Here is a 13,099-nt window from a genome sequence, read left to right as displayed (position 1 = left end):
CTGTCATTCTATGTATCTCTGCATCTACTGCATTACGAAAGAGCCATAAAGAGTTAAGCCACCGCATTTATTCTAGTTATGTGCTTCTTATTTTAAGGAGGCCTGGAACTGGAGAAAATAGAGTGATGGCGGGGAGGGGGGTGGCGGGAACCAGCAATCCCAAGCCTTGTCTTTTCACAACCACATCAGTGAGAAGGCTGCATCAGATGTGGTTTGGCAGAAAAGCTGGTTTACCCTCGTGCATCTAGGGCTTTTTAGCATGCAAATTGATAACAGCTCTTATCGCACTCACAACAACGGTATATGAGGGGTGGGTGGGAATGTCTAGATTCCCAAACCGGGATGGTTGGGGGGGGGCAGATGGTTGGCATGGAAATTGAAAAAGACACCCCAGTTCATCTCTGCGGCTGGGCGAGGACCTGCTACTCATATTTCTCCCTTCGCCCATCAAGTCGTGCCTCGTATGTGCGCCTGCTTTGAATAATTCGGAATAATCCCGGGGCCGAGCTTTGTCTATCAGGCCTTAATGTCCCCGGAGCAGATCAAAGAACAAGGTCCTTGAGCAGGATGGTATTTGGAGTCTTACAAGGTCTGGAAAATCCAGGTATTGTATTCTGTTTTAGGACAATAAATGTTTGTCCTTCCCAGCTCCGAAAAGCTTCCCGCATTTTGTAGCCGCTGAACCAACAGAAAACTTTCTGGATTCTCTTTGAACAAAAGATGAGGCTCCAGAACCAGAAGCAGAAGAAAAATACGAAAAGACTATACGGCTGGGCTAAGAACCGCACCCGTCAGGGAGCAAGGTGCCTTCCGCAGTTTTGCAAGAGTTTCCAAAGGCAATCCGTGGGCCCTGTTGCAACAGAGTTATCTAAGGATCTAGTCCTCATGATTTATAGCTTTACATCAGACTTCTAGGCAGTGTTTTCTAAGAATGAAGAAACTTCCTTGTCACCCTCAAACTTTTTGGGCGTTTGCCGCCCTGTCATTTCACCACAGGCGACCCATGAGTTTGTGGAGCAGGTTACAAACAGCGGGCGGAAATGCACGTCAAAGGAACGACCCAGGAGGAAAAGGCGAGAGGGAAAGAGGAGAAGGGGGAGTCCTAAGGACTCGTCCCTCAGCATCAAGCTCTTGTAGCAAATCTAAAGAAGAAGAAAAAAGGATGGGAGACAGACAGGACTGAAAGAAAGAGCTGGTAGAGTTCTCGGCTGAGCTGGGGAAATATTTCTGCTTTTCTCTCTTCGGCTTCCTTTCCAAATTATCGCAAAGGGCGCAAGTGGGGAGCAGCCCTACAAAGTGTGGAGTGGCTGAAGTCCGTTTCCACACACACACACCGTTGCAATTCACTCCATCCGCTTCTTCCAGTCAGGCACCTTTACCTGACTGCGGCTGGGGTTGATGGGACTTGTAGTCCACCGCCTTCGGCAGACGCTCTTGTCTCAGGTGGCAGAGAGACCGGTTCACTTTGGAAAACATCCTTGACTTCTTTTGAAGTCTCCTTCCTTGGTGATCCACAGAAGGCGCTTCCGGCATTCTAGCCAAGTTTGCGTCGGCTGGGGAGGGGGAGGAAGGGGTGAAAAATGGAGGGTGGGGTCTCCCCCCCCTCCCAACATTGGGTTTCTCCTCTTCCCTCTTGCAACCCCTCTCCGTTTTCCTTCCAGGGGCAACTTTTATTGGCACTGACAAGATTTGATTCTGACATTCCTCAAAGCCACAGTTTCCTCTGCTGGAATGCAGGATCTTTTTGTCTTTTGCCAGCCTGCTAGCCACAGATTATTTGCTCATGTCAGATAAAAAATGGATCTTTCCCAGCCTTTCTCTCTCTTTCTTCATGTTTCTCTCTCTCTTTCTCATTCTCTCTCTCTCTTTCTTTCTTTTTCTTTCTCTTCTTCTCTCTTCCTCTCTCTGTCTCTCTTTCTCTCTCTCCCTCTTTCTCCCTGATTCTCTCTCTCTCTCCTGTCTCTTTTCCTCTCTTTCTCTCTCTTTCCCTTCTTCTGTCTCTCTCTCCCTCTTTCTCTCTCTTTCTCCCTCTTTCTCTTTCTTTCTTTCTTTCTCTTTTCCTCTCTCTTTCCCTCTCTTTCTCTCTCTTCTTCTCTCTTTCTCTCTCTCTCTCCCTTTTCTCTCTCTTTCTGTTTCTCTTTTTCTCTCTCTCCCTCTCTTTCTCTCTCTTCTTCTCTCTTTCTCTCTCTCCCTCCCTCTTTCTCTCTCTCTCTCTCTCTCTCACTGTCTCTTTTCCTCTCTCTCTCTCGCTTTCCCTCTTTTTCTCTTTCTTTTCTCGCTTTCTCTAACTTTCTTTCCTTCTCTTTCTCTCTTTCTCTTTCTCGCTCTTTCTCCCTCCCCCCTCTTTCTCTTCCTCTCTCTCTTTTCAAACTCTTTTGAAATGTTATAGACTGCAAAGCAAACAATTTACTGGCAGAGAGCCCAACCATTTCTTACATCCCGCCCAATGATGCTCTCAAAGTACCATTAAAATCTCCAGCAAAGAGCCAGGCCTGCTTTTTCTCTTCATCTGATTCTTCAAGTGCAAATTATTCTGATTTTTTTTTCAGCAGAGAAAATCAACACAGCTAAAGAAAAAGAACAGCCTTCCAAAAGATTATGACAGCTCACAATGCACCCAGGGCATCTGAGTAGTATTATTGTTATTGTTGTCCTTATTATTCCCAGAAACCAAAAACCCTGGAGATTTAAGATAAGCTTCTTTAAAAAAAAAATCTCCGATGCTTTAGTTTGCTATTCACAGTCGTTCTTTGGAACCGAAGTATATCCAGATGTGGGAATCATGTGCAGAAATATCTCCCGGGTCCACAAATCTCACATTGCAACTAGTGAAGGCCTTAACCAAAACTTGGCTACGTCAATCCAGGTTTGCGATGATGCAAAAATTGAAGCGGGAGCATTTCCAACTCCCCAAATATTACTAGATTTCTGAAGTTAACCAACATCCTACGAATTGAGTTGGCCATCTGCAAGTTCACCGAAGATGCAAGTTTAGAGATGGAGGAAAGAGAAGAAGAAGAAGAAGTAAAGTTAGAACAAGAAGAAGAACTGGTCTCGTTAACCTTCTCCCAGAATGTCAGTGTTGGAAGGGACCTTGGAGGTCTTCTAGTCCACCCCTTGCTCAAGCAGGAGATTCTATACCATTTCAGACAAATGCTTCTCCAATCTCTTCTTAAAAACCTCCAGTGATGGAGCACTCACAACTTCTGGAGGGAAGCCGTTCCATCGATTGATCGTTCCCACTGTTTAGGAAATTCCTCCTTAGTCCCAGGTTGGTTCTCTCCATGCATAACTTCTTGTTCTGCTTTCAGGTGCTTTGAAGAGTAGGCTGACCGTGTCTTCCTTTGGTAGCCCCTCAAGCATTGGAACCCTGCTATCCTTTCAACCTGGAAGGGCCTTAAAAAAACAACAACATGGTACCTCCAACAAAAAATGGGATCTCTAATCCTTCTTTTTCATTAAACAGGGCACATTCCCGTCGGTCTGAGAAAATGAGACTACAATTCATATTCTTGATAGCCTGGTTTCCCCACAAGCAGTCAGAACGAAAGTTCCACATTACAAAAGGGTTTTTATGCGCTGGCCTTCACTGGCTTGGAATTTTGGGTGGCAAAATTCCAAGCTTACATGATGGGCATCTTCCAGCCTTCTGAAAAGGACCACGTTGTGCTACATCTCTGTGGTACGGGGAGGGTTGAAAGCTGATGGAAACGGGCGTGTGCTGGGAACACTTTGATCATGGGAAATCTTTGCAGGGGTGAAACCATATATAGATCCTATCTATGGAGATTCTCAGTCCTCCAGATCAGGGGTCTCCAACCTTGGCAACTTGAAGACTTGCGGACTTCAACTCCCAGAATTACTCTGGCAGTTGAAAAACTCTGGCCAACTGCCAGAAGTCCACAAGTCTTCAAGTTGCCAAAGTTGGAGACCCCCTGCTCCAGATCATGGCTGTCCCAAAGCTGTTGTTGTTGTTTTTTCAACGACAACTGGACTTTGTGTTTTTCCTTGAAGACATTTCGCTTCTCCTCCAAGAAGCTTCTTCAGAACTTACAATTACAATTACTGCAGGCTCGAGTCCCACCAGGCCCAAGGTTGACTCAGCCTTCCATCCTTTATAAGGTAGGTAAAATGAGGACCCAGATTGTCAGTGGGGCAATAAGTTGACTTTGTATATAAATATACAAATAGGATGAAGACTATTGCTAACATAGTGTAAGCCGCCCTGAGTCTTCGGAGAAGGGCGGGATATAAATGCAAATAAAATTAAAAAATAAAAATAAAATAAAGAACTTCATGGGTGAGAAGCAAAATGTCTTCAAGGGAAAACACGAAGTCCAGTTGCGCTTGAAATAAAAATCAGCTTTCGGACATACCCGATGTCAAGGTTCCAAGTGATGAAAGAAAACTCCGAGACTCGAGTTTCCTCAAAGTTACATCTTATTAGAGATAATAAATCATAATTAATCGTTAATCATCTTCTCTCAGAAGATTAAAGCACCTTGTGTCGGTCAACCCAGCCTATTAACATGTCTATATTCTGGCTTTTTTTCCCCCACCTTCTCTCCATCAACCCATCAGGAAACGATTCCATTTTCCACGACATCGACAGCGACACCTCTTTGACGAGCTTGAGTGACTGTTTCTTGGCTTCCTCAGAAGTAAACTCCATGCAAGCCAGGATAGGAAACCCCATCGATAGGCTGTATTCTATGCAGAGTTCCTACTTCGCCTCATGAAAAGCAACCGGCGGGGGGGAACCGGCCCAGCTCTTCTTCGGAACTTCTCTCCTGAACCGATGTCGCGAGGAGGGACTCCTTCCCGGTTTTTCCAGCTGGAGAAACAAACAAACAAACACAAAAAAACCTCATACAGCCATATGTTGTTTTTTTTCCCCTCCACCCTGATATACGGTCACCTGGGATGACAGGAGCATTGAATTAAGGAGGCCTCTGGGCCCCCCCACAAGAAACAGACAGGCAAGGAATCCTCAGCCAGAATGACGAAAGGACCACGAGTCGCTCTCAAAAAAAAGAGAAAGAAATCGAGGTCACCAAGGTGGGACCGAGGAACACCGATGCTCCCCGTGGTTAGTTTCTTCTCGAACCCCGTCGTGGCGGAGGCAAACACGGGCACCCACCTTGCATTTCTTTGGGGATCTCTTTCGACAGCGCGAGTGGTTTCTCCAGCCTCTCCCCCACCTTCCCCTCCCTCCCCATGCAAAGTTGGTCCAAGCTGAAGAAAGAAATTGGAGGGGACTGTCCCAGTTTTGTTCTGCATGTTTCATCTCCCGCCACAGACTGAAAGGGGACGTTCCTGTTTCCTCTCGGCTTTTCTTTTCCTTTCTTTTCCTCTCCATCAAATCAAACGGGGGAAACGACACACACACCCTCCCCCACAAAAAAACAACGGTCGTCTCTGGGGCCATTAAGTTATAGTCACTGCACTGCCTGGAAATGGGGAGGAGGGAGTGGGAATGGAGAATGGGATGGTGGGGGGGAGAACCCAGAAAATAATAAGAGGGATGCGAGGAGAAATCGGGCCACGTCGTCATAACCATGACGTTTCTTGGAAGAGGAAGAGTGAAAAGATGCTGGACAGGGGAGGCAAACTTAGATGAGCTGTGATTACACCTTTACCTGAAAAAGCAATTTTATAAAAGATAGGGCCAGAAATATTCTGGAACACCTGATTTTATTTTAGGTGTGTTAAAACTTTTTTTTTTTAAATAATGGTGAAGGAATTCAGTGCCAAATTTCACGTCTCCACCTAACCCCTAGCTCTCTTAGCTCTTTGATTGGCAGTCATCTGTTGGTGATTCCCATTTGTTTATACCGATCTGACAGCCATACCCCAGAGTTCCTTTGCTTCGGGACACGTTAATTAGAGCTGGTTTTGGTTTGGATCTTTTAACCCCCTCAATGGGGGTTAAAAGAAACCCCCCTTTCCTCCCCCACCCACCACTTACCCATCATGTAATTTCAAAAGGCAAGCAGTGAATGGCATTCTGTATAGCTTTACTCATGGTGAGCACTTATTCCGTTATTCCCCAGGCCTGGGAACCAATTGCTAGTAGAAATTAAACCTTGGCAGATGCAAAGCTGTAAAACACGTTTTATGATTGCTTACCACCGAGAGTGCCACGGAAATTCCACCTTCGGTGACTAGTTAGATCGGAGAGTAAAGCTAACACGGGGCCATCGTGAAGTATGCTGAGGTCTTGCTTCAAAAAGAAGCTGTGGGTTTGATTTTATTTAAATTAGGTTTAAAGAAAAAACAACGACAAGTTAGTGAATTGAATATCATGACTGCCCACGTATTTTGCATTTCACGACTTCTGCCATGTTTAAATCGCAGTGGGTGACTTGAGTAGAAGGCCTGCATCTTCCAGACCATTCTTGGTCCACCAGTTTTCCATTGCTGCCTTGTCCTTTCTTCCCGAAACTGAGTTCCAGATGTTTTGGTCTACAAATCCTATCGATCTTAGGTAGTTTAGCCCAAGCTCCCGCCAGGTGTGATGGCCCTCAAATTTCACGGTTGATTTTTCATTATCCATTTTTTTGGGGAACCATAAACTGGAGACAACACTTGACCTCATGTCCTGCTTATGGACTTCTAGAAGTATCTGCTCGGGCTACCCTGGGAATGTATTGGGGGAAAGACTAGATGGCCCGCCAAGTTCTGCAGAACTTCAATAGAATGTTCTCTATGTTCGTAAAACGAGTTGGCAAAGTAGGGGTTGTCTTCAACAATGCACACGCCTCTTGTGTTGATCAGCCTTTGTCAATTTGGAGGCTGTCAAGATTCCTAGGATCCTCCAACCACTGTTGACTGTTGTATTCCAGAAACCTTAATGGTATCCGGATCTGAGAAAGGCTGAAATTAGGGGAAAACTGAGTTTCGTTGCTGAAAATTTTTGGGAATCAAGATCCCGAAATCAAGGTTTGGGGGAAATTAACTTGGAGACTTATTTTGAGTATTTGCTGGCAAGTCCAGTAGAGTAGATCATGATCCTCTTACTGCCTGTCTCTTCTTTTAGGGTTATGTTAGATTGATGATAGCCACACGTTTTTGAAAGCAGAAGAATTCCAGGAGTAAGATTTACAGGTAGTTCTTGACTTACAACCCTTTGTTTAATGACTGTTCAAAGTTGTAACGGTGCTGGGGAAAGTCACTTACAACTTGTGACTTGCACTTACGACCATCCCCAGGATCCTGACAGTCACCTGAGCAAAATTTGGGCGCTGGCAACTGGCATGTACTTATGACTGTTGCAATGTCCTGGACTTCCGCGATTGTCATTTGTGACTTTCCTAGGCAGCTTCCAAAAAGAAAAGTCAGTGCGGGAAGCCAGATTGGCTGAGCAATCACTGCAATTTGCTTACCTGTTTTGCCATGACAAAACAGATGGTAAAATTGGGCATCACTTATCAACCGCCTCACTTAACAATGGAAGTTCCTGTCCCAATTTTGGTCAGAAGTTGAAGACTATCTGAGTTAACTTCCTTTAGGTCTTTTCAATATTTATTCCTCTATAATTTGAGGGCCGAGCACAAAACAACTTTAAGTGGAAGAACCAGTTGTCCCTACTGGATTCCAACTCCTGTTAGATCTGATAAGGTCCTTATTATCACCTGCCAGATTCAATGATCCATGATAAGGCTATCACCCCACAAGCATCTCTCCTTATAAGCATCTATAAGTTAGTCTTTCCCCCCACAATCGTATTAATCAGAGGTGGGTTTCAGCAGGTTCTGACCTGTTTTGGAGAACCGGTAGCAGAAATTTTGAGTAGTTCGGAGAACTGGTAGTAAAAATTCTGGCTGGCCCCGCCCCCATCTATTCTCTGCCTCCCAAGTCCCAGCTGATTGGGAGGAAATGGGGATTTAAAATTATCCTTCCCCTGCCACGCCCACCAAGCCATGCCACGCCCACTAAGCCACACCCACAGGACCGGTAGTAAAAAAATTAGAAACCCACCACTGGTATTAATGCACTCCAGATGCTAACAATGTGTGAAAATGTATATCTTTTCCAGTGTCTTGAAATTGCTGCCTTCATCAACTGCCTTCTTAAATGACTTCAGGTAAGAAGAGATGGGCGGTGATTGTTGTTTTAAAAAATAAAATAAAACCCCAAAGCACAACCCTCTTTGACAAAAAAAATAAAAATATCACCATCGTTCCGAAACCATATCCCCTGACAGTTGAAGGGTTGCACAATTGTCCTCGTGTGAACGCCCTTGTTTGTCCACCTACCCAAGAGTATCTTCTGAATCTAAAAGTAGACTCCCCGGGGGGTTTATCAAGTGGAGCTGGCAACCAATGTCCACAGGCCACCAAAGGAAGACATTGTCCAGAACGGGGATCTCCAACCTTGGCAACTTTAAGGAACTCTGGGTGTTGAAGTCCACAAGTCTTAAAGTTGCCATGGTTGGAGAGCTCTGGTCCAGGGCGACAGATGTGCAGCTTCCCAAAGGAACTGCAGTAGGAGACCTCTTTTAATAATTAATCATTATTAATTATTCAACCACATCCAGTAGGATCCAGGATCTTCTGGTCCTCCACGACTATGACAATGTGGAGAACTTAGGAAAGACGTTCAGGTTGTGATGACACGGTAATCCTTCCCGTCCAACCCCGCTAAAAACTGCCACGGCCAACTTCAACCATGGCCAACTCTCCATGGCCAACTTGGCATGGCCAACTCACTGCAGGACAAGAGTTACCCTACTATGAAAAAAATGGTGGAATGGAATCATTCAAGAAAGGGTGAAAAAGGCAGGGACGAAATGAAATACGAATGACAAGCATGGAAATATTTTTTTTTAAAAAAATATTTTAAATAATTAAATTGAACTGTTAGATTGTCCTGCCGCGAGTTGGCCACGGCAAGTTGTCCCCTTCTGCCGAGAGTAACAGCAGATTCAAAGGCCAAGTTGACCCTAGCAAAGCTATTTAAACTTGCTTTTCCTTTCCCCTGGTACTCTGGCTGAGATAAATGTCACTCTTATTTGTGACATGGATGATTGCTCTCAGGAATCTACTGGTTGTATGGTTTTAACCTGGGACTTCAGGGTCAAAGGGTTGAAAACAGGCTCTTGACCTCCTCTTGACTTGAGGCTTATTTTCGAATTCTCAGGAGAGATGCCATTGGATAAGTCAAGCAGACAAGAGAGCAAAACAGGTAGGAATGTCCGATGTCTTAGATGGATAAAAACCTCCTTGGATAAGTCTGGGTTGAATGATAACCCATGTGAGATGTCAGATGGCCTTTGCAAGCAGATTATTTGTGCCATGGACTGCGTGTCTTTGCCACTAAACACGTGTGCACAGAAACACACCCTTCCAGTCTTTTAATCACGTTATGTCCAGTAAGCAAAAAAAAACCCACGAGCCGAAATGGTAATGAGACACATTTACAATAATATAGAAAAGTATGATTGATTAGGCTACCATATCTATAGTTGAGTTAATAAAGGGAGGTGGAAACTAGGGATCGTCCTTAGAAATTCTTCTAAAATGAACGCATGTCACCTATTTCGGAGGGGGAGGTTAAGAGAATGAGGAGTTTCGCTATTTCCAAACGCACAGTTAACCTGTTCAGTAATGCCATTGATGTAAAGTTGCGCCACTTGGATATTCTCACTGGCTGTCGCAAAGTCCATGGGGAAGCCAAATTCCCTTCACAACAAAAGACGTAAAACAGGACAAAACACAACACATTTCTCACTTAGCAACGTAACTTCTGGGCTCAATTGTGGACTTCCTGTACACCTCACACCTCTACCTACTTAGGAGGTTGCTAGTCCTCATAATTTTTACTAGAAATCCCAGAAGGCTGCATTCAACAAATCTTTAACAAACAAACAAACAAAAAATTGCCAAAATCTTAGCCATCTTTTAAAAAGATGGATAAGCCATTTTCTCCCACTTGGAGACCGGTGCTATTCTGCATCCCACCAAATTTCAGTTGAACGAAAAATAACTACTGCCAAGAAGTTATTTAGATATTGCCTACGTTGATAAAACATTACAACAATGGACGAGTAATTGGCCGGCATTTGCAAAATGATCTCAACGGTGTGTGCGACCCCTTCAATAAATCCTTACGTTTTGACCCACTCTGATCAAAATGATTTTCTCTTTTTTTGTATCTGATTTGCTCAGCCTCTCCTTGAACAGGTAGTCCTTGACGTACAACAATTCATTTAATGACCGTTCAGAGTTAACGACACTGGGGGGGGGAAAAAGGTGACTTAGGTGACATATTTCACAGTTACGACCTTTGACCCGTGATCACGTGAACAAAATTCAGATGCTTGGCAACTGGCTTGTACTTATGACGGTTGCGGTGTCCCCGGGGGGGTGCGTGTGTCACGTGATCCCCTTTTGTGACCTTCCGACAAGCAAAATCGATGGGGGAAGACCAATGTCTCACTTAACAATGGAACTTTTGGGGCTCAATTGCGGTCGTAACTCAAGGGCTACCTGTATTCCTTACCTCGGCGACACAGGACACGTGGTTGAGACACTGCACAGAAGTCACCTTGATTTTTTGGTGTGTTTAGGGGTGGGTTTTTTTGGTGTGTGTTTGATCGCCTACACAAATGTGTTTTTTGACTTCACCCAACAAGCAGTTATACACTACTGGAGCACTCCCTTTAAAACGTCCCTTGGGGTCCTTTTGATGTCCGCTCTAATGGATTTGATGGATTTCTACTGAACCCCTTTTTCTTGGTGACGTTCTTGAGCGATTGTTCTCTTCTGCTGTAGTCTTCTAACTGGGTGAATTTGTCTCTTGAGCGTTCGAGGGAGGGGAAATCGCACCAGAAATTCTAGAATAAGCTTTATTCAACCAGAAGTAGCTACCCAGGGAGACCAGATTGGGGGGGGCGACCTCTAAGGTGGCCGGGGGTGCGGGGAAAGATTTGGTTCCTGAGGGCATCACCCAGCTTTGACTTGTAGCTACAAGGCACCAGGGAGTTTTGACAAAATGCTCAAGTTTGTTGATTCCCGTTCACTTCCTTGACTCTTCCACCAGCTTGCCAGCAGGAAAGGTCACCTCCAGGTTTTCAATTTCGGGTGTGTCCCCCCCCACTCCCCAAATTTTAAGCTGCAAAATTGGGGGGGCGGGGCAGAAATCAAACCATTTGCTGAACTGCCCCGTTGGGTTTCTCTCTGAGCGGTTCACTTCAACGAGATGCCTTATTGGGTATTCTTAATTCCCTTCTTTATTTTTATTTTATTTTTCCTCCTCAAGTCACTTTTCTCTTCCTTCCCTTCTCCTCCCCCCCCCCCCATTTCTGTTCCACACCACCTCCGGCTGTATCCTCTGTATATTTATATATTCTGTATTTATGTTAGCAAAATGTAGTATTTTGTAGCTGTTCCGGTTTGTTTAACTTGTAAAAAAAAAAAAAAAAATACCGATGATAAAGATAATCCTTAATAGCTCATTCTGACGCTCCCTGGCCTTTTTCGATTTGTTGGGTTTTTGCCATCGGCCCCTTGGTTCTGCCTTTTTAATTTAATGACTTGCCATTTCTTAAATTATTTATTAGTTGTGTTGTGGGGGGGGGGTTGTTCTTTTCATGTCCACGTGGCCACGGCTGACGGTTGGATCCGTTTTGATTTCTTCTCTCCCTGCCATCCACGGACGGCTCAAGCAATGTGATTCTCAAACTTCACATATCTGTTTTTTTCTTACGTGGGAGTGTGTAAGGGCACGCGCACGGGACTGAATGAATGGAAGGTTATACTTCAGTATATTTGTAAATAAAAGCAACCTGTAAATGAAATGCATTATTATTATTATTATTATTATTATTATTATTATTATTATTATTATTCATCGCACAATCGTTCAGATGTTCAAATTGGGTTTGGCATTTTTGTTCTACCTGTCGAGTCCTTACCAAGGACGTGGGATAAGCAAATCTGGATCTTTAACAGAGATCGTTGCTGGATGGAAGCTGTTCCTAGGAAAGCCGCTTTCTGCAATTGACGGGTGACAAATTTGTCAATGCCGACAATATTCAAGTGGTGCTCCAGTTGTTTTGGGATTGCTCCCGAGGCAACTGTGACTATTGGTACCACCGTAGCTTGCCTTTGCCACAGTCGTTCTATTTCTATTTGTAGCTCTTTGTATTTTTTTTATTTTCTCCAGTTGTTTCTCTTCTATTTGGCTGTTCCCAGGCATTGCCACACCCTCTATCTATCTATCTATCTATCTATCTATCTTTATTATTATTATCATCATCATCATTATTATCATTATTATTATCATCATCATCACACAATCGGCCAGATGTTCAGATTAGGTTTGGCATTTTTGTCCACCCGTCAAGTATCAAAGGTCTCATTGCAGGATGTAAGGTTCTCTGAGTCAGGCTACCTTTTGCAATTGACCGAGGGTGAGTTTGTCAATGCCTAGGGCCGTGTTTCTCAACTAACCTTTCTTCACTATCGATCCCCTTTAAATATCATTGGCGGCAAAGGAACCCCAAGACTTAACTCAAGATTTCAATCTTAACATTTCCACAAGCCCTTCACGGACCCTCTGTGATGACAATGTGCCCCCCAGGTTTCTGCAGGTTGAGAACCAATGGACTATGGCAGTGACGGCTAACCTTTTTGCCATTGCATGGGGGGGGGGTGCAGAGGAATCACGCACACGCGTACCCACACCCATAATTCTATGTACCCCGCCCCCCTGTGTATGCGCGCACAACCCTTCTCCCGCTCGCTCCCCCAACTTTTGGCACGCGATGGCCCGGTGGGCCCGGTAGGCCCGTTTTTCGATCTCCCCAGGCTCCAGAGCTGTTTCCGGCCTCCGGGGGGGGCTCCAGGGGAGTGGGAAAGGCCATTTTCGACCGACCCAGATTCCTAGAAAGGCTCTGGAGCCTGGGGAAGGCAAAAAATGGGCCTTCCCCTTGCCCCTGAAGCCCTCCAGAGGCCAGAAACAGCCTGTTTCCCAACTTCCGGTGGGTCCAGAAGGCATGAAAATCAGCTGGCCGGCGCATGCATGCACACCAGAGCTGAGCTCATGTGCCCACTGATATGGCTCTGCGTGCCACCTGCGGCACGTGTGCTATAAG

The 13,099-nt window shown here is 45.0% G+C and overlaps 1 protein-coding gene across 5 annotated transcripts in view; it reads left to right on the top strand.

Moving 5' to 3' along the window:
* LMX1B (LIM homeobox transcription factor 1 beta) overlaps nucleotides 1–11,800 on the top strand; it is a 162,270-nt gene extending 150,470 nt beyond the window's left edge. For 4 of the 5 annotated variants that reach the window (XM_058159487.1, XM_058159486.1, XM_058159489.1 and 1 more), the window contains exon 8: nucleotides 4,582–11,800. In XM_058159487.1, coding sequence (XP_058015470.1) covers nucleotides 4,582–4,739 — 158 coding nt within the window. In that variant the 3' untranslated portion in view covers nucleotides 4,740–11,800. The remainder of the gene's footprint in view (nucleotides 1–4,581) is intronic. The other variant, XR_009152311.1, reaches the window with a different exon arrangement.
* The last annotated feature ends 1,299 nt before the right edge of the window (nucleotides 11,801–13,099 follow it).

This window comes from Ahaetulla prasina, chromosome 16 (genome assembly GCF_028640845.1).
Source record: "Ahaetulla prasina isolate Xishuangbanna chromosome 16, ASM2864084v1, whole genome shotgun sequence".
In the NCBI taxonomy this organism is placed as follows: Eukaryota; Metazoa; Chordata; class Lepidosauria; order Squamata; family Colubridae; genus Ahaetulla; species Ahaetulla prasina.
The sequence above is the reverse complement of the archived record's forward strand: the minus strand, read 5'-3'. Positions and strand labels throughout refer to the sequence as shown.